This window comes from Passer domesticus, chromosome 1 (assembly GCF_036417665.1).
Source record: "Passer domesticus isolate bPasDom1 chromosome 1, bPasDom1.hap1, whole genome shotgun sequence".
In the NCBI taxonomy this organism is placed as follows: domain Eukaryota; kingdom Metazoa; phylum Chordata; class Aves; order Passeriformes; family Passeridae; genus Passer; species Passer domesticus.
This window is the reverse complement of record NC_087474.1, coordinates 30,969,705-30,994,542: the sequence shown is the minus strand read 5'-3', so window position 1 is coordinate 30,994,542 and position 24,838 is coordinate 30,969,705. Positions and strand designations below refer to the sequence as shown.

General features: G+C 43.3%; 1 protein-coding gene across 1 annotated transcript in view; it reads left to right on the top strand.

Annotated features, from left to right (window-relative positions):
* RAPGEF5 (Rap guanine nucleotide exchange factor 5) overlaps window positions 1–24,838 on the top strand; it is a 155,552-nt gene that overhangs the window by 84,167 nt on the left and 46,547 nt on the right. Inside the window, exons 10-11 of the mRNA XM_064412141.1 lie at window positions 8,351–8,454; window positions 8,787–8,875. Of these exons, the coding sequence (XP_064268211.1) occupies window positions 8,351–8,454; window positions 8,787–8,875 (193 nt within the window). The remainder of the gene's footprint in view (window positions 1–8,350; window positions 8,455–8,786; window positions 8,876–24,838) is intronic.

The following is a 24,838-nucleotide window of genomic DNA, read 5'->3' as shown; positions in this document are numbered from 1 at the left end:
AAACTCTCTTAGGGCAGAAATATAAATTGAATTTTCCTGACAATTACCTTGGGACCTGGACCCCCAGGCCTGTTGAGCTCCTGTGTGGCAGGGGATGCAGAAGCCCTGCCTACCTGGGGTGGGCAGTATGTGCAGGCAGTGGAGTAAACCTGGCTGGCTACTTTCTGTTCAAACTGACATGTTCTGGCACAGTTTCAGTTGTACTGAATTCATATTTTTTTCAGTGAAAAGAAAAAGTTTCATTGGGAAATTTCCAACCAGCTCCTTACCCCACCACATTAATTGCAAGGCCACTGGAGGGGATGGTTGGCATCTGCCCCTTTTGTTCTACAGTCATGTTAATTCGCCCTGGTGTGGTGCAGGTTTTTCTAAAAATACAGAAGTTCTAAGCCTCCAATTCTTCTGTATACTGACATTTTTTCAAGTAAATGCTGTCCTGGCAGCTGTGAGAGAATGATATAATATTAATACTATCATCCCATCTTCTGCCTTGCTTCACTCCCTTCCTCTTTCTTTTTTCCCCTCTGTTTTTGTACAGTTGCAGAGAGAAGGTCTCCTCATTTGTCCTTGCCAAGGTGGTAGCTCTCTGTCAGGCTGTCAGATTTACTCACTAATAGCTATGAAGAGTGTGTGCTCCAAGAAAGGGAAAACAGAAATGCATAGCCTTCAGTTGTTGTGAGAAAACATTTTTCATTAACCAACAAAGAGTTGTGGAGTGTTGAGGTTATGATAACATTACTTTGGTGGTTGTGACACCAATAATGTTTTTCTTCATATTATTTTAGAAAATGTGCCCTTTTTCCTGTGTTAGAGGTTCCTTCCTTTCATTAAAGCCCAATCCTTAAACTGTTCTCACCTTAAATATATTTAGAGGAAACTGGGGGCCAGTCAGGGGTTTGATCAGTTTGGTCTCTGTTTAGGACTCTTCTTGTGTGTACAAAGAGTGTATCTGCAACTATACTGCAGCTCAGCACCATCAAAGTGTGCCACAGGGAAGTGTACACCAGGATTCCTGTTTTCAGTCATGGATTTTATGCTTCTGTTATTTTCCAAAGAATATTAAGGGTTTTTTTTTTTCTTTTTAACTGTGAACCCTCTGGTGGTTGGACTTCATCTTAAAGGTCTTTTCCAACATAAACAATTCTATGATTCTATGAAAAGCTTCATGAGGTTCCTCTTTTTTCACTTCTTTTGCCTTTCTTTAACTACACAAACTTTTTTCATATTTTCAAGTGGCCTGCACAGTGAACCCCCCCACCTGCTTGTAGTTGGACCACTGCTTGGGAACCTCATGCAACTGAGTTTCTCGGGTTTTTTTCCCTTAGGACCTGACTGCAGCCCTTCAGCTCACATAAGGACTTGCATTTAGCAGTGCCCTATTCCCATGAGCAGTTCCTTTCTTCTTAGTAATAGAGAAAGCAGAAATAATCCTACTCTCAGCAGTTTTGGGATTACAGGCAAAAATTGTGTTCCTTGATGTATGACTGTGTAGGGATATTAATCTTTTCCCTGATGCCTGTTGTCTGTCATCTCTCTCTTACCAGCACTGTCCTTTTGACCCCTCTACAAGGATAACTTGTTATTAACGTTGCCTTTGCTGCGGATGCTCAGTATGCAGATGACAGCACCAACAGCTTTTCTAAAAGGGCTTGTCCTGTTGTTCTGTGCATTATCAGACACAGTATTCAAAACTGGCTTCAGCAACAAAGGATTTTTTAATTTTTTTTTTCCCTTGTTGTGGCTTGTGCCCATTTTATCACCATTTGTGTAGCTGATAAATTCAGAGGAGGTTGTGCTAAGCTAAATGTTGTTGTTGTGCATCTGTCAGACTGATATAGGTCAGTGTGAGACCACTAGGAAGTTTTGGTACAATGCCTGGGTGCTTTTTCTGAGGGGAGGTTGTGGTTGAAAATTTAGAGTGTTTTATGGTTTTACAGACTAGCCAGAAGTCCCTGAGAGCCAAAACAAAATCACTGTGTGAGGCATTTTAATGTCATTAGTTGATTTCTACCAGTATCCTGTGATTAGCTCACTTTCATTAAAGGATTTAACAACTGCAGGGGAAAAACAAAAATATTAGAGTACAGAGAACTGGGGAAAAGATCATGACAGCAGAAAAAATAATAAAATGCAATATGTATATCCTATGAGCTGTATTTTGTAGTGAAATGAAATAACACAGCCTTAGGTAACATTTTTTTTTATGCTTAAGAATTGCCATATGACAAACCTCTGTTGATGGTCCTGCAGTCCTTTAAGGTAATTTTTCCCTTGATATTTGGAAAAAGCAGTAATCTTGCAACTTCAAAACAAGCAGTCCCATTGAAAATGTTTTGATATTTTAAATTGAGGTAGAGTAGTAACTATTTTTTTTATTTTCATCTCTCTAAAATTAAGAGAGGGTAACCACTGCTGAAAAAATACTGGCCTCCTCCGTACTGGTCTCCTCCTTAGTGGGGTTGAGCTGTACTGGTAACTTTGAAAGCTTTTCTCCTGTGGTAGTTGAAAGTGAATCAAATATCTTAATAAAGATTTTGATCTCTCTTGAAACTCTGTGAAATGCAGTAACATATTCTGAGATGGATTATCCACAGAGATCAGAGATATTGTCATCTACCCTCACGTTAATTGTGATCTCTTAATTTCCATTTTTTTTTGTCAAATGAAGGGGAACAGGCTTCGAAGAATAGAGTAATTTTTGTACTTGTTTGTACTTTGCTGACTTTATTTCTAATTTTGCAGTTTCCACAATAACAGATTCCAGGGAGAAACACAGGGAAGTGTAAGAAAGAGATCATCTTTAGACTTGATAGAAGTTGTCTGAAAGTGTATCTTAGACCTGTTAATGGAATGTGTTTTGTTGTGTTTCTTTTTTTTTTCCTTTCCCTTTCTTTTATGTTTACAGTATAAATGTGCCTATATTTTACGGCCAGGACTCACCTCATTGTCTATTATTAGCACTACCAAATGTCTCACGTTGTAAGACTTCATTTTCCATTGCTTCTAGCAGTTGTTGCATATTTTCTGTTTATTCTGAAAGGTGTCTACATCAGCCTATGCAATTCTATATGAAAAATGCAGTCAACACTGTTGAGAAGCAGCTAAGAGTAAAGTTAGGAGTAAATCCTGTTCTGCTATATTAAAAAAAAATTGGCAGTAGTTCTCTGAACAGCTCTTATGCCCTTATTATTCTCAGGTGGGATCTGAAATTCCTTTGTGGTTTTTTTTTGCCATCTTCATAAATATTTGCCCAAATATGACCCGAGTTAGAGACCAAAAAATGCAGTTTGTACAAGCTCTGCAAAGAATTTCTAGAGCTCTGGAGGTTAATATTTGAAGGCTCTGGAAGCTCCAAGCATGCTTCAGCCTGGGCTGCAAAGGGTTTTCTGCACAGCTGCAGCTCCTGGCTGTTACAACCAGAACGTCCTTGTAGGATGTAATGAGCCAGGATGGAGATTTAACTCTGTCACTTTTGGTGTGTCCAACCTAGCCCTCAGTGGGCAGGTTTGGGGACCTCAGTGCCACACTGCAAAGGCCTTTTTCCTTAGCTTGGACCCAGTCTCAGAGTTAAGTCTCAACATACACTGAACAAGGAAGAGTTGTAGGGATGGAGCAGGACAGAATGAAAAAGTGTTTTATTCAAAGGGACTACATTAGATAGTACAAAGATTACCAGTCAGTGTTTCTCAGTTTCTTGACTTTTCTGTCTTTTTTATGTTCTTCTTTTGCATGGATAGTATATACCAGAGATATTATAATATCCAAGCAAAAAGACACCTGCCCAGCAAAACAGTCAGTCTTTGGAGATGAGTATCCTGTTATTTTGTGGCTTTTGTCAGGCTGTGTCACCAATTTGAGGACCTTCCCTGCATGGGCAGTCAAAGCTTCTCCACACTTGTTCTTCTGACCCAACTTCCTGACTCTGCTCTTGTGTTTCACACTGCTTGGATATGTTCCTGTGTGCACAGGGAAGCTCCTTAAATCATTGAGGGGAGCAGTCTCCTCTTCAGAGCACAAACAGCCCTGGGAATCCTCTGCGTATGCCTTTTCCCGTACCTCTCAAGGGCATGACCTGGCACCCGCATCAAAAGACATAGAGGCAGAAGCGATTGACATTATCTGATTGTGTTGAGTCAGTTTTACCAAATTATGCTAGGAAAACAAAATGTTCCTGCCCTCTATAACTGCTAGAAGAGGCAATTTCTTTGTCATTTAATATGATTTTGAAGCAGATAGTCTGTGTAAAGTTTGCTTTGTTGCATGTTGCCCAAAGAAGATTCTCTTTGCCTTTGCTTAGTTGTTTGGCAGCAGGAAAATCTGTCTGTGCACTGGATTTTCCATGCTCCATTAAGTTTATAGGTACCTTATAGGTTATCTCTTAGTTCCTGTATTACTTTTTTACCCACTGAATCTGGCAGTGTGTGAATCTGTCTGGCTCTGGTATTGGCTGGGGTAGCTCTGGGTCTGACCCATTTTAAAAAAAAACAGGTGAAGAGATGTTGGACAAAAGTTCTGTCATTGGAAAGTGCATAGTTTGCATTGTTGGTTAGGGATGTTCCAACATAACAGGCACTTAAGTAGTGCGTGACATAGATACAGAAATTAATCTTTGCACAGTTGTCCCATCCTTGAGAAATTATGTGAAAATGGATTTTCTTTTCAGTGAAGCAGGCTTCTGAATATACTGTCTGTTGCAGAGCATAATGTGTTTTTTTTTTTTTCTGTTAGAAAGCTGGTGGAAAGCAGAGCAGCTTTTAAATGCTATTTCTAGCAGTGGAGGTTTCTCACAGGAAGAGAGGAGGCAGTGCATTCTGGGTGTTGGATCCTTTTTTAATTAATTAAAAGGCCAAACTCAGGAATGCAAGGAACACAGAAATATCCCTGATACCAAAGTTACCAGTTGCTTTGGCCAGAGATTGGGTTTTCCCTGCCAATTGCAAATAAACCAGAAACCTAATGGCTTCCATAAGGAAGCCAGCCACTGAGGCTGTTTTCAACAAAGCCATAGGTTCCTTCTGCTTCCTTCTTCCTCTGTGCTGATTCAGGGGGTCATATTCCTGCTCATGCAAAGGGTAACTCACAAGTTGAGGCCCGCTAAGCAATGACTTCCAGCTGTTTCATTCCTATAAGCATATAAATATTTACACCACCCCAGGGTTCCTTTCATGCTGAAAATAAAGGTAGCACTTGTCTGCTGTTAAAATACATTACCCAGGAGATAAATGGGTTACCTCAGTATTAAGAAGATGGATGAGAGGAGGGGAAAATTGTCTATAATATTGGTTGGAAGATCCACTGAGTCCAGAGAACCTTGCTGTTTACTTGAAACTCCTGCTGGGAACTGACATCGAGGTTGATAGTGCTGTGTTTAGCTATCAAGAGATGATTAATTAAAAGCTGTAATAAATGTGAAATATAGTGGCTGACAGATGCAGAGCTAGCTAAATTTCCTTGTGATGGGTAATGTGCACAATGGATTGATTATAACATCCTAACAGGATGTGACTGGTGCTTTTGAAGGTACAGATGAGGCAGGGAGAGTGCACATAAGGCCACCTGTAAAGTGAGATGGCAGTTTACCCCTGTGGCTTTTTGGTGCTCTACCCCTTTCTGTCCCACCTCAACTCCAAATGTATTCTGATCGAGGCTGCTGGGAGTAATTTCCTACCCACTGCCCTGGAGCACAGTAAATATCAGATAGGCAGTGTGGGGGCTCAAGTTCAGGTGCCAGTGTAGTGTCACCCAAGCGAACTGGGGTGCTGTGGTGGCCTCTCTGCCCTGATCCTTCTGCCTGGCCATAAAATGAGAGCTGGGGATGCTGTGCCTCTGCTCCCCTGCACGGCCGGTGCGGGTTGCCAGGGCTGTGTGAAGGTCTGGAAAACTGCTGGAAGGCTTCCTTGTTAATTGGAAGCATGATGAGACGTCTCTTGAGTCGGTGTATTCACTCTCAGGGACTCGGCCAGGGTGCTGCCTTGCCCTTCAGTACACGCTGCTGTCACTTGGGGGCCCCTTGCATCCTCCTCATCTGTCACTGGCTTTAGACGGAGCATGCTGAGAACAGCCCGGTTTTCTTCCAGCAAGAATTATTTCACGGGCCATTCCAGGTTCTGGTAAATGAAGCGTGCCTTGATGTCATTTTAGAGTAATATCTGTATTGAAATCGGGACTTGTGAAAATATGTAGGACTTGCCTATGTGCTTTGCTTTGTTCAGGTTAATTGTTTTGGCTTGTTGTATGATTAAAGGGCCTGACTGAACACAAAAATATGTCATGTATAAGTGGAGGTTTAATGAAACAGTAATTCTTCCCTTAAAGTGAGATTGGTTTTGATGTAAGATAGCAAAATAAAGAAATTCTCTATTTTTCTCCTTTCTTTTGAGGAAATATTTATTATAGGTAATGAAAATCCAACTTGAACCCAATTGGCCTTAGTTTTGCCCAATTTTTGATAAAATAGATTGATTTGTCTCTTCCTTGAAATCACTAAAAGAGGCAAGAACAAGAGGAAGAGTCTTATGAAAATCTTTCCATTGGGGCACTTTATGCTGTAAATTTGCAGTCACCTACTCCAAAGGTTTTTTGAAAATATCTCTGCCTAGTGAGATGCTGAAGGGGAAACGCTGTCTTCCACACCAACCATTGTTAATGTCCTTTCAGTATGAAAGAGCTTTCACCCTCCCAGTGCTCCCTGTTGACTTGCTGCCAGCTGCTCATGTATGTAATGTATATGGGTGTGCTTAAAATCCATTCCCATCTATGAGGAGATAGATGGCTTGTACAAATACAGCACCATACATCACATACATTCTCCATATGTGCTGCACTTTGGAATGTCAGTGAGCACCGGGAAATGAGGATCAGGGCTATTTTAGAGGATGGAAATGCCAGAGAAGAGACAGAAATGGAGCAATTTATTTGTTTGGATAAATCTCCCTTTTACTGAATTGCTTTAATGCTATGCCTGCTCTTCCCCTCCTTCTCTTTTGCTGCTTCTTTCATTGCAGTTTTTCAAATATGTAAGCAACAAAAAACCATGGCCAGTGAAATGAAAGATTACAATTATGCATCAGTATTCCTGTAATGTGGCTGCTCAATAATGTCTCCTGGGAGTGTTACAATGAATATCTGACATTAATTGGCTCAGTACCTGTATGTCTGACCTTGCAGAAATTTAATAGATCAATTCTACATATTCTTTACTGATAAAGAAAACTTCTTCAGGGCAGGGGCTGCATCTTTGGGCATGCCTGCACCACAGAGACAACCAGAAGTAGCAGTCAGATCACTGGGTCTCAGAATAAAAAATAAAATAATGGAAAGAGGAATCATAAAGTGGTTTCCTCTCCCTTGTTTTGCCAAGGTAGCTCTGTTCCTTAACAATTTTTAGCCATTTGAAGTCTTTTTCACTGCTGGATACTGTACGCTTCATCCACAAATGATGTTTTCTCTTCTTTGAGTACTACACGTATGGCCTTCATATGTGTGTTTGACATACTGAACAATATCACTAAACCAGGTCAGAATAGGAGGAACAGCACCTACTGGGATGTACTTGCATTGAAACAGCTGTCTCTTTTGTGTCGCTCGCTCTGCGGTGACTGCCAGGAGGATCTGGCAGGGGGCTGCGCGCCGCTCTCCGGCAGCCGCCGGGTTTCAATGCGCCCTGCTCAGTCAGCAGCGAGCCCTCATCTCCGCACTGCTCACTCAGCTGCCTTCGGCTGCGCTGGCATGTGCGCTGCACAAGCGGATCATGGCTCACCTCCCTTCCGTGTCAGGGAGCAGGGAGGGAGAAACTCGGTGTACAAACCGCAGCTTAGCCAAAATTCACACACACGGCCGTAACTGGGCTGAACTTTCCGTGGGGGTGTTTGTTTCCCAAGTTTAAAAGTTGTTGAAAGGAAGGGAGATCCGTACACCGAGTATTTTAGAAGATGCTCAGAGGTACATGCCTGCCCTACTGTTTGTATTGCCTTTACTGAAGTACAGGAGGGAAGGTTTACAGGAGGTGTGTTCTGACTCTGTTACTGGCGTGCTCGGGAGCACTTGCCGCTTTCAGACTATTGTTACCTGTCCCCTGCTTTGTTCGGCTATCTAGCAATTAAACAAGCCATCACCTTGGGGACACAGAAACCCGCATATTCAAAGCCCCACTCCCAGTGGCTTCTGTGAATTAAAATCCAACACACGGAGCCCGGTGCCTCTCACAAAGGCAGCCCGTTCGTCCTCCCTGTCCCGGGGTGCAAAGAGCCCCCTCCCCAGTTTAAGCCTCCGGCGGGCGGCGGGATGGCATCCCCGTCCCCGGCGGGCACTGACCGCGCTCTCTCTGTCCCTCTCTCCCGGCGCACGGAAGGCGGACGATGGAGGCGGCGGCGAGCGGGCGCGGGAGGCGGCCGGCGCGGCGCTGGTGCTGCGGAAGGTGTGGTCACGCAGCCCGGCCCCCGAGCGGCGCGGGAGGTAAGGCTTCCGCGGCTCCGGGCGTGCGGGGCTGGGCCGGCCGGGCCGGGCTCGGCGGCGGCGGCGGCGGGCGGGGCGGCCCGCGGCCCGGCGGGCGATGGCCCCCGCGGGGGGAGCGTAGGGGCCGGGCGGCGCAGGCAGCGGCGCGCCATGGGCAGCGGCAGGGTGCGGGTGCCCGAGGCGCTGGCGGGCCGCGGCGGGGAGCGGCCGCTGCCCACCTTCGACGTGCCTTACTTCAAGTACATCGACGAGGAGGACGAGGAGGATGAGTGGAGCAGCCGCTCGCAGTCTTCCACCGAGGATGACTCCGGGGACTCTCTGCTTTCCGATAGATACGTGGTGGTGTCGGGGACGCCGGAGAAGATTTTGGAGCATCTCCTCAGCGACCTGCACCTGGAAGCCGCGCAGGACAAAGAGACGGGTAAGGAGCGAGCCTGGCGGGGAGGCGGCGGCGCCGGGGACTGGGGAGAGGTCCCGGTGCCGGTGCCGGTGCCGGTGCCGGTGGCGGCAGAGCGGCGCGGGGATCGCTGCCGGGCACCCCTGGCCGAAAGCCGCTGCCGGCTGGGCGTGCAGGCGGGGCGATGCCGGCAGGAATCCCGAGTGTGGCGCGGCGGGCGGGCGGTGGCGGAGCGGCACCGGCCCCGGGCAGGAGCGCCGCGGTAGCGGAGCCGCTCGGCAGCAACTTGAGCCCGTTTACCTTCGGCTTTGGCTGCCTAGGTTTGTACAGCGCAGGCTGCGGCGGGCTTTGTACAGCACCGTGTCTCTGCAGACAGGGCTGCCATCCCTCGTAGCCTGCAGCTGTTCGTGTATCCATCCGGATGCTTGCAGTGCACCTCACCTCCTGGCCAGCCACTCGTTTTGCCACCAGCCCAGTACTTTGGCTCCTCTGTTTCATTAAAACGGCTTATAAATTTCCTCATAGCCCGGGGCGCACCGTATCGCCCGGCGCTCTGCTTGTTTGTCTTCAACCAGAGATATTTCATTCCAGCCTAGAGCAATTTTATATGAATCGGGCTACTTGACATGCATGCAGTTAAATTTCCAGCTGGATCTCTTGGATATATGCACAGCTTGCTGTCACCAAGAGCTCATGGAATAGTTTATCAGAAGTGCCTGTAACCTGCAATTCATAGGTAGTTTTAATAGAAGCAGCCAGGCTGGCGAGACTTTTGGAGGTCCTGAATACTGAAGAGGAGGGTAGGTGGCTGCCAACGCCACCGTGTATTTGGTCATTTAACCCAGCAGGGTTAAATGCATACTCCTGATGCCTGTATATATCTTTCTCTACAAATGAGATTAAACACACTTTAATCCTTTTAAATGTCTGAAAATATAAATAACGTCTGTGATTCCCAGAGGAATGTCTCAGAACAAGTCATTAGTTTAATGTGGGACAATAGGCATATTCCTAGTGCTGATGTGTCAATGCCCCAAAGAAACACATGGAGTGTCTGCCAGTGATATTATTACAGTGTTCCTAGTGCTGCTTTTGTCTGCCTAGACATTAATATTTAGTGCAGAGAGAGGCTGTGATTGTTTTCCTTCCACACATGCACTAGGCTAGTTATGGGTGTAATTTACTTGAACCACCTTGTAGGCAGTGTAGTGAGGATCCTTCCTTGGTCTTTTAAGGTCAAATATTGGAATATAATAAGTTTTCTCATTAATGTTTATCACACACATATTGGGAAACATCAGCTGTCAGTCTTTATAGTCTGCTTCATCTTATTGTATAAGCTCACAATCTTGCTGGAAAACAATGATACTTTCAGTAGTGATATGCATTATATTTTGGTGTTTGTAAAAGCAAAGCACTCCTTATGTAAAGCGTTAGATGCTGTATACATCCTCCCATGTACTACCTTTTTTTTTTTTAAATCTCTTTACTCTCTCTCCCTCACATCACAGAGAGGCTGTTCCTAAGCCTGGTGTTTTTGTTGTACAGAGGGGCTGGTAAACTGTCCTCAAAGCAAATGTTAAACCATTACTTGCTTGGTTGTTAGCAGATGGTAAAGTATTTAAAGGTTGATTAGCTTCCCCTCACCTCTGCCTTATCCTAGCTCCTTTAGAAAGAAACAATTAAGCTCTGCCCTGTAGCCAGGGTTAACTGGATCCCAGGGGCAGAACAAAGTAGCTGTGCCTTTGGTTTTTTGCCATCACAAGGATGTGTGCTAAACTTGCCCAGCAGCCCTCCACTCCCTCAAGGGTAGTTCCTCAGATACCATTTTCTTCTGACTTCATCAATCTGGTAATACAGAACTTCATCAAAATGAAAGACTTTAGGAGTTGTGTTTCCCAGTGGTTTATGAGGGGGATGCCCCGCAATGTTTTTTACCATCTTCTTTTGCAGACTCAGTTGCCTTTGGCATGAGGAAGTATGGGATGTTGATTGTGTAGTATATGTATGCTTTGTGTGTGTACCTGAAGGCATCCTTCTGCCGTTTGGGTACTTGGATTTGCTGGGTTTTGTATTTTTTTTCCAGTGCCAATCTGGCCCATCTCAGAGAATGATCGAGTTGCAGAGCCCTGCAGGCTTGTGTTTAGCAGGCATGGCTTCACAGAACATAAAAGGACAATGTTGTACCCAGCTGCTGCTCCTGCTGTCTGTTTGCCAGTTCCAGGATGACTTCCGTGGCCTCTTGCCTTCCCTGCAGTCCCCAGTGCAGTTTCCTTATTTGTGTCTGTAAAGAACAAGAGAAAGGGCTGTTCTCACATTCGAAGGTGCACAGGGGGCTGTTGTTCTGTTTGACCCTTGGCACTGCTTCCCAAGGAGGGATGCTCTGCGTGTTTTCATTCCCACCCTTTGTATACCAAATCATAACTGTAGCCTTCTGTGGTTGTTAACAGAAAAGTCGTCTGTCCTGGGGCTGGCGTGGCCATGGAACTCTGCCTTTTCCAAACACTGACATGGCTGAACGATGAGCCATGGACTGCTCCAGCCAGCCTCCATTTTCTAGCCCAAGTCAGCAGACACTGCTTGCACCTGAGAGCCTAGAGCAGGTCTTGGGGCTGGTCTGGAAAAAATTTTACTGGTGTCCAGCCCAGTCTCCAGGGCTTCCTTTAGCGGCTGCTGAACCTGCAGCAAGACACTTGAGGCACTCAGCTTAATAGACAGGTGAGGACCCAACCTGAAGAGTTATCCCAGTGCCTGTGACATAACAGCAGCTGAGGACACCTGAGGAGGACACTGCAATCTGCAAAGCTAGACTAGTCTATTGCTCTGGTGACTTCCATAGGCAGGATGTCTGGAAAGCCTGAGGTTTGCGAGACTCTTTAGGCTTAACTTAGTAATTGTTTAATGACTGAGGGATTTTTAAGGTGACTCTCTCCAGGAGTATATGCAAGCTCTTGGGATAGCCCCTTAAATTTGGGCTTGCCACTAGCAAAGGCTTGCCAGCCTTCCATCTCAAAGGGAGGAAGTTTTCATCTCACTGAGGTACTAAAACCTGTAAAGTACCAACCCCCAATTGGAGGGGTACTGTTCTTGATTCCTGCCATGGGATGGATTGAAATTTTAAATTTCTGTAACAAACAACTTTTCTGAGTCATCTCTAAGGTGGTTGGAATCACTGAGGAATGTCTGCTGAGTGTGCATTTTAGAGTGCAGTTTGAGGTTTTAAAAACTGAATAGAGAGATACACTTCAAATATGTCAGTATCTAGGCGGAAGATGCAAAATGCACCTCCTGGGCTAATCCTCATCAAGGGTGGGGATTTGAACAAGTAATCTTCAAGAGGCCAAATCTTAGCATCTCAGGATCTCTAATCCCTTCTCATTGACTACACCATTTATTTAGAATCATTGTGCTTTTATGTATGCTTTTATTTTTTGGATGTTAGCAGCGCTTCCTTCTCTAGATATCCTGATGTCATTTTTGGAGTTTCCTCCAGCTGGTCTCTGTTCAAACATACTGTCTTGCGTTGTGGTGGTTACATTCAACATTTGGCAGCCTCTGGAATGATGTAGTGTTCATCCACTGCCGCTGCACCAGGCCTGCCTGGATCTCTCAGGCCATTTCCTTCAGTCCATACGTCTCTCAGGCAGCTTAAGCAGAACGTTGCTGAAGTAGAACATAATCTCCCCCACCGCATCTGCTGACACCGCATGTCTTTTACCTCTCTACTACAGGATTCATGTCAGGGAATGAATAGAGAAGAGATTCATTTGTGAGGGTCTTTGAGAGCAAGAGGCAGAGGGAAAGTGTGATCTGGAGAAAGGAAATAAACATGGAATGGTATGACTGGAACAACATGGTGGTGTCGGTTATTAATAGATGTATCTTTGTAGTGGACTGGGTGAAGGGGATTGTGACAAGGGGGAGGCATGACAGTTTTGTTAGGCTGTTGCAGATGTTGGGATGGCAAATGATGGGGGTTCTGGAGAAACATTAAAGGGAAAGAAAAGGACAAATCCTCATGACATAGCTAAAAGAGAGGCAGAAAAGTGTAAGTATGGTCTGGATTTCTTTGGAGTAGGGAAAGAAAAGATTAATGACCTTTGTGCCTTGCTATGTCACCTTATCTGGGACTGTGCAGGATCCTTGGATTAGTGGGAACTCTTGCCTGTCATACAGAAGCAGTTTTACCTTTAGGATTATAACATACCACCTTGGCCTTCAGACCATGTCCTAAAGTCCTGTGTAGTAAGAGTTACTGTTGTTTTACACATTCTGTTTCTACAGTGTGCCAATGACACTGCTGTGCTGTTGGGCAGTGGCACCCTCTGTGGAACTGTATGTGACCTTGGAGGGGAATGGTACTATCTTGCATGATGTGACTGTAGTCAGCTGCTAAATGAAGTTGTGAAAAAGGGATACAGCTCTGCCTTTCCTTGATTGTCTTTTGTTTACTATTCCAAGAAAAAAAAGGTCTGGTTGCTTTTTGATAATTTTTTCTTGGTTATGAAGGATGTTATTAGGTTTTTCCTCACTGTGCTTTTCACTGATGATTAAAAGGTGTTGAAAAATGTACTCATGTGACTGCCACTCAGTCAGTGTAAGTGTATCTGATGCATGTGGACTGAATAAATACTTGCCCAACACTTTGTGATCCTACCTTCCAAGTTTTAGGATGGAGAGAATAAATAGCCTGCTATCCCTTCCTCTTAACAGTCTTTCATAATGAAATGTTCAGTCATAATTTTAAGGGATTTCATAAATTTTTCTCTGAAGTTTTAGGAAGATTTGGTAAAATAAGTGGGCTAAAAGCATATTACTGCCATGTTCATAGGAGGGGAATAAGATTTTAGCTGAGCACATCAGTGCAAGAATAACAGAAAAGACAAAAAATACTAATATATATCAGTGTTCAGTATGAGAGAACCTGGGCAGGCTGTTGCAGAGGACCATTGCTTTATGCAGTGTGAGTCTAAGCTATCTCTAAATTAGACTGTCAGTAGAAGTAGGTTTAGAATAAATCAATAAAATGAATAGTAACAAATCACCAGGATCAGATGTTACTCCCTGCAGACTTCTAAAGGAACTCTGATATGAAATTGCTGAACTCCTAACAGTGGTGTGTAATCTATCATATAAAGCAGCTTGAGTGGCAGAGGAAGGTGGAAAATGTGATACCAATTAAAAGAAATGGTTCTATTTGGGGAACGTCTAAGTAATAAGGTTGTCATTTTATCAATACATTATTCTAGCATAAACTGTTGCTGGAGTTGAAAGAAGCAGCTCAGCCTTTCCCAGCCACTCTTGCCATTGGTGTCTCTGTACTTCTACAGTCTGTCATGTGATTCTGTAGCAGACCCAAAGCTGGTCCCAGTTGATACTAACCTAGGAAACAATAAATTATTAGCTTTAAGAGTCACTTGATCTGTCAGTGACACATAATTTGCTCCCCTGACACAGGGAAAGGTGGCAGGGAGTGAGAGGTGTGCAGGTGAGGACAGCAGAAGGACTGGTGTCTTTAGCAGCTGGACTTGCTTGCAGGAGTGTGATTAGATGCAAAATTTCAGCATGAAGTTATGAATTTGTGCTGGGAAATTGGGTGTCAGTACAGCTGATGCAGAAGGAAGAAATGCATACAGAATCATACTGAGAAGCAGGAAATATAGAGATTATTTTTTGTAGATCGTTCAGATGTTGTGTATCCTGTAGGGCTGTTAAATGTTTGCAAGAGCTTGAGGATATATATGATCTGATGTGCCTGTATCTTATATTTTCAAAATGCTTTTGATAAGCTCTCTTGTGAAAAATCCTGAAAGAAATTTAAAGATCATTTTGATCAGGAAGGCCATGCTTTCCAGGATTGATAATTACTTAAAAGAGAGAAAATGAAAGGTAGGAGTAAATTGTCTGTTTAAAATGGAGGGAATTCTCCATTGAAGACTGGGTGCTACTGAGTGTGGGGTGAAATCTGATGTAAGAGCATGTGCTCGTATTATTAAATGGTTGAAGGTCTCCTGATAAATAAAGCCTTAGTTTCACCTTTGGTGGCCATGCAAGATGTTCTTGTATGCCCCATTATCCCCACATCTGTCTGTTGGAGCTGCTGTGCTATATCAGGAAGCTGATCCAACTCAAAATTAGTCTCATGAAAGTAGTAAGAATGGGGCAGTGTAGAACTGGGAAAATAAGTTGGGAGCAGGCCCCTCGAACCAGCCCTATGGCTGCTGAAAGATGAAAGGAATAAAATCTGTGTGACTGCAGGATAAAATTGCAGATGGGATCCAAGTTTGAAAAATGCAAAGTAATGTGTTTTTCTACCATGAAGAAGAAGAGATTCTCATTATACATATTCAGCAGGGTGCTGACTTGACTATTATGTAGAAAATAGGACTATGGAGGTAGTGTGGATAGTTCTTGGAAATTTTTGATCAGCCTTGGTCAAAAGGCAAATGGTATTTAGGCTAATTGGGAAAAAAAGCCAAGCAAGAGCTGTAGTTATACCATTGTGTAACTGTGAAATATGGAATGTATAATATGCATTCTTCTTCTCCCCCAGCTCAGGCTGAAAATTAAGTAAAGGGCGGCAAGGGTGATTAGAACTATAGATTAAATAAATCTAAGAAAAAAGTGTCTAGGTCTGGTCATTGTAGGAAGGCAACTTTTGGTGAAGGAGGTAGGTGGTGATCTGCAAGACAATTGTGTGGGGAACTTGAGACGTAAAGATTGCTCATTGTTTCTTATAACGAGGCAAGTGCTTTGTAACGCAGTGAATTTGGTTTATAACTGATAAAGAGAAGTGGTTTTACAGCATAATGCACAGCTGAACTGTGGAATTTGTTGTTGTGAGTGTTCTGTGGAAGCCAAAATTTGAAAGGGTTTAAACACAAACTGGGCAAAATCCTGGCAAAACTTCCATCACTGCAGTGGTATCATTACGATTCCCCATTTGGAAAGTCTAAACTGCCTGTTGATGGAAGATAGGAGGTTGTGTCTGAGGAAGATAACTGTATTAATCTTTTTTTGAGTTCTTTTTTCTTCTGTTGGGCAAAGAGCTATTTCTTTTTATGAAGATCCTTGCTCTGACCCAGAGTACTGCATGCAGCATGTTGCAGTTTGGAAAGAATTAATCAGAATCCAAGATTATAGTAAGATGGGAGGGACAACTGAGGGAGTTGTCAGTTCAACTAGCAGCAGAGTGGCAGCAGCATTTTCTGCTGAATGGCTTTGCAATGCTGAATGCCATCATGGTGGAGCCTGAAGCTGGGACAAGAGAAGCTGGAGCTCTGGATAGCATGAATTGGGGACCAAGGCTGCCAGCAATGACACTGGCTTCTCAGATGGGAAGGTCTGACATTCTCTAACTATACTTTGCCATGCTAGCCCATCTCTTCTTCTATACTCGACCTTGTGCCAAGTAGATTTAGGTAACTTAATAGGAAATAATTTTTTTCCCCTTTGATAGGATTATTTTCTGTCACAGTAGTGAGCTGAATCAGCTTGCAGAAGGAGCACCATGTCTGGGATTCACTACAGACAGACAGTGTGTCACATGCTGCAGTGCCGAAGATAATGGGAAATGCCAACGAGGGGAATATGTCTAAGATGCTCTCTCGTGTCAGGAGCTCAGACAGTCTTTTCTGAGAAATGAGGACATGGAGCCTGAAAAGGGTTTATTTGCACTTGGGCACTAAAATTTGTTTGGGCAAACTTTGGAAAGGCTAGGTCTGGGAATGCTGCTCCTGAATTGTCCCACCATTGTATCCAATGAATGGGAAAGTAGAGTCTTGGAAACTATGGGGAATGATAAACACTCTTATACATGATCAGGACTCTCTCTGTAGATACAGATGGTATTTTTTCAGTTCATCACTGCAAATACTTTTATGCTGTGAGTACACTTAAAAAGTTGGACCCTTTCAGGGAGAGAAAGTAACTGAGGTAGCCATCAAAAATCCACATGGTTACGGTGTGCCCAGGAGCACTGAGGCACTTTGTGCACTGCAGGCACCTAAATACATTATTTTTGTACTCAATGCAAGAATACCTGGTAGAGCCCCAAGTGTTTAATGTTCTGTGTTGAAGTCAAATTTGCAGAAGAAAAAGCTACTATTCTATATGACAGCCAATTGGATCATAGTTTTGTCAGTTTCTCTGTTTTTTCCCTGTAATTCAGTGATTCATTATTGCCAGTTGTCACCTTTTGCTGTGTGAGAAAGTGAGAAGGAGCTGTCATGAAAGCCTAGTGTGAAACTATTTATTATGAAGATGTGCATTGTAGACAATATCAGGGTTTTTGATGAACTTAGTTGTTTAAGCAGAAAGGAATTGGGGAGGGTAGGACTATGGGGAGAATATTTTTACAGGTACAAGTAATTTTCTTTTGACAGTGGGAAAGGCTTCTAAGTCAGAAAAGGCAGAAAATGTTAATTTGTTGTACTGCAAAATAAGCTTGGGTGATATAAGCATTTTTTGAGGTACCTGGAAGATAAGATGTTATGACACTGGGAATTTGGTAAGGTTGTTGGAAATGTAACCCTGAAGACATTCAATCAGTTATTTGTAACATCCCTTTTGTTCTCATAACATTGGAAGTCTAAGCACTTTAACTGTCAAATCAATGGAGAAAGTATTTCAGATACATGAAATTATATATTGTCACATATATATATATATATATATCCAGATGCATTAAATAGCTGAGATCATGAAGAGACATGTTTGTATATTTGAAAAGCATTTCTGCAGAATTTTTTCCAGAATGGTGCTTTTGATAATTCCTAATTGTCTGGTGGTGCTAAGCCAAGAAGTGCATGGAAGGGATAAAAAATTATTGGAAGACTTTATAAAAATTCTTGTATTTTAGTGATGAAAAGAATAGCAAATGTTGCTTCTTAGTTTCTGTGTTAGTCTGAATCCTTTTCTAATCACTCAAGTGTGGCTGGTCAATGTCAAATGTAGCAGAAATAACTTGTGTTCCCAGGTCAGAAGGTTTGGACTGAGTGCCACAAAGTCAAAGGAGAAAATGGAGTCACTGCGCAGGGGTCATGGCAAAGAAATGTCTCTCATCAAGAGACCTGTCATCTTGGATATACACCAAGCAGTGAGGTTGATTCCCTGTCTGGCTCAAATGCTACACAGGAGGCCAGGTCAGTTCCACAGCTGCAGGTCTGGAGATGAAACAGGCCAGGTACCTTCTGTTGCAGCTAATGTCATACTGCCTCCAGTGAGCCATAAGAACACCAAAACAAGTCAACAGCAGCTTAGCAAAAAATCATAGCCAAATTCTGAAATGAATCTAAACTGTGGTAGCTGTTGCTGGCTTCTGTCTAGTAGAGAGCCATTCCCCTGCAGAAATTTGATCAAACCACCAAGAACATGAAGGGGAGGATAACTTCTACTGCAGAGGTGACACAGCTTTAGAGATCCTCTCAGCCCCCAGATATAGCCCTGCTTCATATTTTCCCAGAATGTGGCTCACTGGAGCTGACTATAAAACATCTACAGTTATCTAAAAAGTGGTGTTTCTAGTAGATGAAAAGTGGGACCTGATTTTTAAGAGAGTAGAGTAAGAGGAATAGCAACAGATGGTGTGTGGGCTGGCAGGTCAGTTAGCTGTGAGAGTAGGAACTGGAACTGTAAAAATGAAATATCAATGTTGCTGCTTCTTATAAAGTTTCTACACATTCTGTTCCTTCAGCAGGAGCCCCAGACCACCTTGTCCTTCAGGAACCCCAAACATGGGGCCCTTCACCACAGGTCCCCCATTTATTGTTCTCGCCACTTAGTGTTGTACTCCTTTTCTTCCTTCTTAGAGCCTTTTATTATCAAACCCTGATCTTCAGGCTATTGAAAAGCTGGGCACTGTCATCCAGGTACTCTTCTTGGGTCACACAAAGATTCCCCAGCTGCTGACCTAAGTAGGTGTTTGCCCACTAATGACTCTTGTGTTGCTATTAGCACCTACTGTGATGCTTGTTGAGTTGGAGCCTTGTTCTCAGGATACAGCAAGGCATTCCTTTCTGAAAGCAGGATCTGTAATGATAGGAAGCTCAGAAATGGTGCTCTGAAATTCAGATTTTTTAATTTATTTTTCTTTTTTTGAAAAAGGCTTTTATGGAATGGGGGAATTTTTATGTAAGAATGTTGAAAAGATAAAACTGTATCTTGATGTGCTTGCTGTATCTCTGAGTCCAAGAATACAGTTCACGTACTGCCTTCAGAGTTTGAATTCCAGTATTGCCAGTGTTCCAAGTTGCTATAATACAATGACTTTCTTGTGAGATTAACATTTTATGAGGAATATAAAGAGCTCCTTCATTCCCCACCCACAGGATGGAAGCATGGATTCACTGCAGACCTGTGCTTTGAGGTTGTGTATTAAGAATCTGAAAGAAATCTGTTCTTCAAAGCAGCTTTTTTCCCTCTTGTGAACTAAATTTACTCTCATGCTGTTAATTCCTCCTTCCCCCGCAATCCTTCTTAACATGCCCTGAGTTCAAACAGTTTCACAGTACTATGGAAGTAGAAGCCTTGGTCTTTTTGTGAGCAAGAGTGGGACTGGTTTTGCCTATAGCCAAACTACAATGATTGTTGCTGTACTAGGCTCCCTGTCATGCTCCCTGTTACTGCTGTTAGGTGATGCTTGGCTGTGCAGTGTACTGATGCAGTCCTTTTCTTTCCCACTTTACTGCTTTCTGTAAATCCCTGGGCTCAGAGGTCACCCGGGGAGATTAAGAACAAAAAGCCACAACCCAAGACCTATTTGTGAACCATTAATTGGTATAGATTTCTGCCTATTTCCCAATGGGCTTTTTGTGGGCTCTTAAGACCTCCCCTAATAGCTGGGAACCCTGGGCTGCATTACAGCACAGAGTGCCTCTGCTTACTGTGTAGCTGAATAAACACAATTGCTTGAGGAGTTCTGGGGCTTCTCTGGCATGTTCAAAGTGAAGAGAGGAAAAAGAGCAGATGAGGCAGCAGCTGCTAAAGGCTGGTGTGGTTTGTGATGTTTTGCTAGGTTTTGATTTTAATGGGCAGGGGAGAAGATTGGCTGTTGGATGTAGAAATAGATGGTTGTAGTAGGCATACTTCTGTGAGAGAGGAGGGGCCTGTCTAAAAAGGAGATAATGGAGCAGAATGCATTGAGTATAAATTCAGAAGCTGTGTGCTTTAACTGCAGTTGGTAAGCTCATAATGCAGGCTTTAAATTGCTGTTGCTGTTTTTAGAGGGAAAGGTTTGATCCAGTTTGGTATTACTTAGGATGTATAACATCTTTTATGAGAGTCTATGTAGTTGGCATTGGAGACAGTCCTGCTTGTTTTTGAGAGTAAATTTTGATGCTTTCAAAGATTGAAATAGGAGCAGAATTACAGCACTTTGACAGCCAAAGGTTTTTCATGAGATGTCAGTTACCCTCATGGAGTATAGCTGGCACTGACAGAGAAAGCTTTTCAGAATAGCATCAGTTACTGCAATAAAATACATTACTTGTCTCATCTTCTAGACAAGGTGAAAAATACCGATGTGAGCTGTAGCTGTGGCAGCAGCTCACACCACTATCTCCCAAGCCAGGCTGAGATCATGAGATGACCTTGTCTTAGTTCAGAAAAGCTTATGATATCCTTCTAAAACCAAGATCATACTTCCTCTCTGATGTGAAAATGTGATGGCTACAAGGACACTGAGTGCAAAAACATTTTGGAGGGAGGGTTTGGGGAAAATAGATGAATGTAAAAAAAGTGGCAGTATTGATGAGTCTAATTTTGATGGAAGCTAATAATAAAATACTTTGGTTTTCTTGTGATGGCAGTTGGCAGGAATTGTGATTTTATTCCTTTGCTTGAACTTGAGTTTTGATGGAGATATAAATTGCCAGAATGAGAGATGTAATCATGGAGACTGTCTGACTTGGGACTACTGGAAGCTTTTATACCTCACATTTTATTTCTTTTCAGTTTCTTTCCTTTTTTCCTTTTTTTACAGCCTGCATCCTCCGCCTGCCATTATCCCTCCTCCTCTCACTGCCCATAATGCTCTGCCAAGCAGCCTTTCTTTAACCCTCTTCACATCCATTACTTGGAATTTAGGGCTGGTTGACCTCTCTCTAGGAACTACTGCAGTTAAACCAGAGAGCCAGATCTTGGTTTTGTTCTTTCCCAGCCATGAATTCAGAGCCCCAACATCAATGCAATAAAGAAGCCCTTGTTGGATTTCATTCCCTGCCCCACAGGAGCCTTGTCCATGGGATTTTGTTTGTTGATACTGTTGGTAACATCATGGGGGATGCACAGCCACAAGCTGGAAGCAAACAAACCACAGTGAAAAACAACCACAAACAAACAGCATTTGTCAGATACCCACTGTCAAAGGGTTTTCATTCAAAGCCTTAAAGCAGCAGTGGCCATGTAGCCTTGCCCCAAAGTGTGCAAACCACCAAGAAAGGGCAAATGCAAGCATTTTGCTTAGAAGGTGACTACATTTCCTCTTACTGTCTGTAGATCTTAGCTGTCTCTGTGTCTGTAGAGTTTAACTCTGTAACAGGCAGGTGGAAAATTTCCAGCCTGGTACCTGCCATCAAGCAGTATCAGGGAGGCTACAACAGGATGATTTAGCAATTCAGCACACACATGCATCCCGCTTTCTGGCAGGCAAAATGCCTCCTCACTTCCACTCCAGCTATGCAGGCACTGCACAAAGAGAGGCTGCATGGGGGCAGCCGGGTGGTTCTTAGGAAGGACAGACAGGCGCAGATCTCTGACCTGCTGGAGCCCAGCCTGTTGTGAGGAGGCAGCCCTGGATATGCTGTGGGCTCCTCGCTGTCCTCTCCCCTGGATGTCCCCGGAGCAGGGCAGGGAAGCAAAGGGACACTGTCTATTCCCTCCTTGCTCTCCCTGTGCGCTGTAGGGCTCCTAGGCCACAGCAGCTTGTGAACACCTTGGAGGCTCCATCAGTGCTGGGGATGGTGATGGGCACAGAGCCCTTCCCCAGGGCACTGTGACACCCTGGGGAGCCACTGCCATCCTGGGACCTCTGAGGTTTGCTGTGGGCAGCAGCCCCAAAGCACACAAGGAGATTTTGGGATGTGATCAGCTGGGAAACCTGGGCATGTTGGACAAGCAAAGTCTAAAGCTGTAGGCAGGGGAGGGTCTCTGCCAGCTGAAACTGGGCTGCTCCCATTGCCAAGAAGGCATTTTCCTGAGGTATATGTAGTATCACTGGCTTGAGGGAAATTCTGTTACAGTCTCCAGCATGATGGCCCATCTCCCCAGGCAAATATGTCATGGCCTGCTTTGAACAGGTTTTCTTTTCTTTGATATGTGAGTGCAGATAGTGTTATTATTAATGAGAATCTAATCTTCCTTCTGGAGTGAGGGTTTTGACATGCAAATGGGCCACAGGACATTTGATGTTACATAGTTTATAGACAGGAAATTTGTTCAGGGAGTCAAGGTTAGTAAGATGTAATTTGGGAAGTTACAACTATGTTCTTGATTACAAAGAACGATAAATATTTGATAACCGTTTTCTAAAAGCATCTGGAAAACAAGAAAATGCCATCAGCTTTGCAAGAAACTGCTTTACTGGGTTTTCTTGACAAATGGAGAGGATTCAGATGTTCCTGGGCTTATGGTCATGTAGGTCTGGGATGGGGGAGTTTACAGCAAAAGGTAGGAGCAGTTGCCCAAAGTGCTGCTATTTGTAGTGTTTGGAAGAAAGACAGCTCTTCTTCTGACCCCCTGTGTCTTAGGGGAGTCCTGGGCATGCATCAGGGCAGAGAGACCAGGAAAGTCTGTCATTAGACCATACACAGCCTCCACTGAGGTGAATGTCAGAGTTTTGTGAACCCTTACTGCAGAGAATGTCAGCTCTGTGCAATCAAGCTCTTAATGGAACAAAAAATTTTAAATGGGAAGTGAATGCACCACTTCCTTCTGCTAATCTGTGAATCCAGAGATTCACAGCATTTGGCTTGACTATTCATGATCTATTTACCTTTTAAAATTCCGACATAGGCATGTGTGTGATGATTTATTCCTCCTTGTAATTGGATACAGTGATTAAATGAGCTTGCATATTATAGTTCATTGTCCTTCTGGGATGTGGGTTACTGTTTCTCCAGAACAGCAGCTCCTAATGGAATTCATTCCAGCTCCTGTGTGTTTACTGTAATCGGTGATGTGTTTCTAAAAACTGATATGGAATATCGCTTTTAAATATATATTCTTTATATGAAGTATTAATCTAGTGAAGGGTGGTATGTAATCCTCAGAGTCTTCCTTTAAGATCCTTTACTACTCTCTGACAGGCTCTTTAGGAACAATAAATACATGCTCACTATTTTGTAACCTGAAAGAGGCTGTGGGAAGTGCTATACCTAGCAGATGTGTTTACCAGGCTGCAGCCATGGCAAAGTGATTGCAGTCTGAGACTGTCATCACATAATTGATGATTTCCCATGGGCTAAGCAGTGGTGATATAGAAAGCATACTGCTTCTTACTAAGAAAAAATAATTTTTTATAATTGCCTTTAATGACTAATTGAATAAGCAAATCAGTTTAATAAAAAAAAAACAAGAAATTATGCTGTTAGCCTATTTAGTTTGAAGAGGGTTTGAAAAACTGATAGGCAAAGGCATTTTGCAGTGGGATCACCATCTGACTCACATTTGATGGTGTTGGCCAACAGCATTGGTGGTGTCTGCATGGGATAGTGGGTTTGTGTGCTCAGCCTTGGCCAGTACCTCCCCCCTCTCCTGATCCCATATCTGCCTCCTTTTCTCTGTACACTGGCAAAATAAAGCACGTTTTATGTAGACTGTGCTGGCACTTACAGCCTAAAAGAGCTACAGAAATGAAAGATGGCAGCGAGCACGAGTCACAGCCAGGTGCTGTAGTGGTGAAACGTGGTCACAGAGCAGATGATCCAAGAGGCACTGTTTAATACAGTGGCTTATCTGTTATTGCAGTTTGTGATTTTGTCCTTAACATTGCATCAGATTCGTGTATGCTTGTGCAGAAAGGTGGGGTTTACCTGTCAGCCAAGGATATTCTTCTGTGCCCTGTGAAGTCCAGGAGACAGCTGGGTGTCTTGATGAAGGGCTAAAAATTGAACATTCAGTGAAATACATAAGAATGCATCTCCTGCATTAGATGCTTTCCAGTGTGTACACTGAAAAACACAATATCTCAAAGAGAAAAGAGACAAAGGAAGAAAGCTGGACTATACCAGTCCAAAGTTATGCCTGAGAGCCGTGTTTTGCATCTGTTTCTTTTTTTGTGAATGAATCAATAAATAGCACTAAAAATCTGAAATAATGGCAAAAGTGAGTACAAACCTTTAGAAAATTACCCCACTGTGCTTTCATCTATAATTGCTTAGTATTTTCCCCATTATTTAACTGAAACAAGCAAGATCATCAAAAAAATCCCAAAAAAACCCTGAGTAATTACGGTACAGTTGAACCAAGGATCTAATGCTGAACTCCCCAATGAACATAAATAACTTTTAAAATTATCAAAATAAGGGTCTTGTATCTTAAAAGTGTAGCACTGAGATGCTCTGTATTGCAAGCAGACAAATTGCACACAAAACACAGTTCAGCTGCCACAGGAAAATATGCCCATGCAGGTGTTTTAATACTTACAAGCAGCTGAACTCTGGATAATGTCTGTTCCTCGTGTCTTACCCCTGTATGATCTTTAAACAGTGCAAGCAAGAGCCTTTGCAATTGCTTTCATTCAGCTGTCAGCACAGGGTTGTACTGACAAACACAATTGTTTGAAGTTTTTAGATGTTCTTAATACATATGCAGACTATGTTCAAGGCATTTTTTTATTGCTGTCTTCCATTAAGTTGTAATAATAATGAGCATAAAAGCTGTCTTTAATTACATGTTATCCTGTCACATGGAATGATTTGCGTGTCTCACTGTAGCAAGTACAATTTCAGGGCATCATTTAAGGACCTATATCTTATAAATAAGTCTACA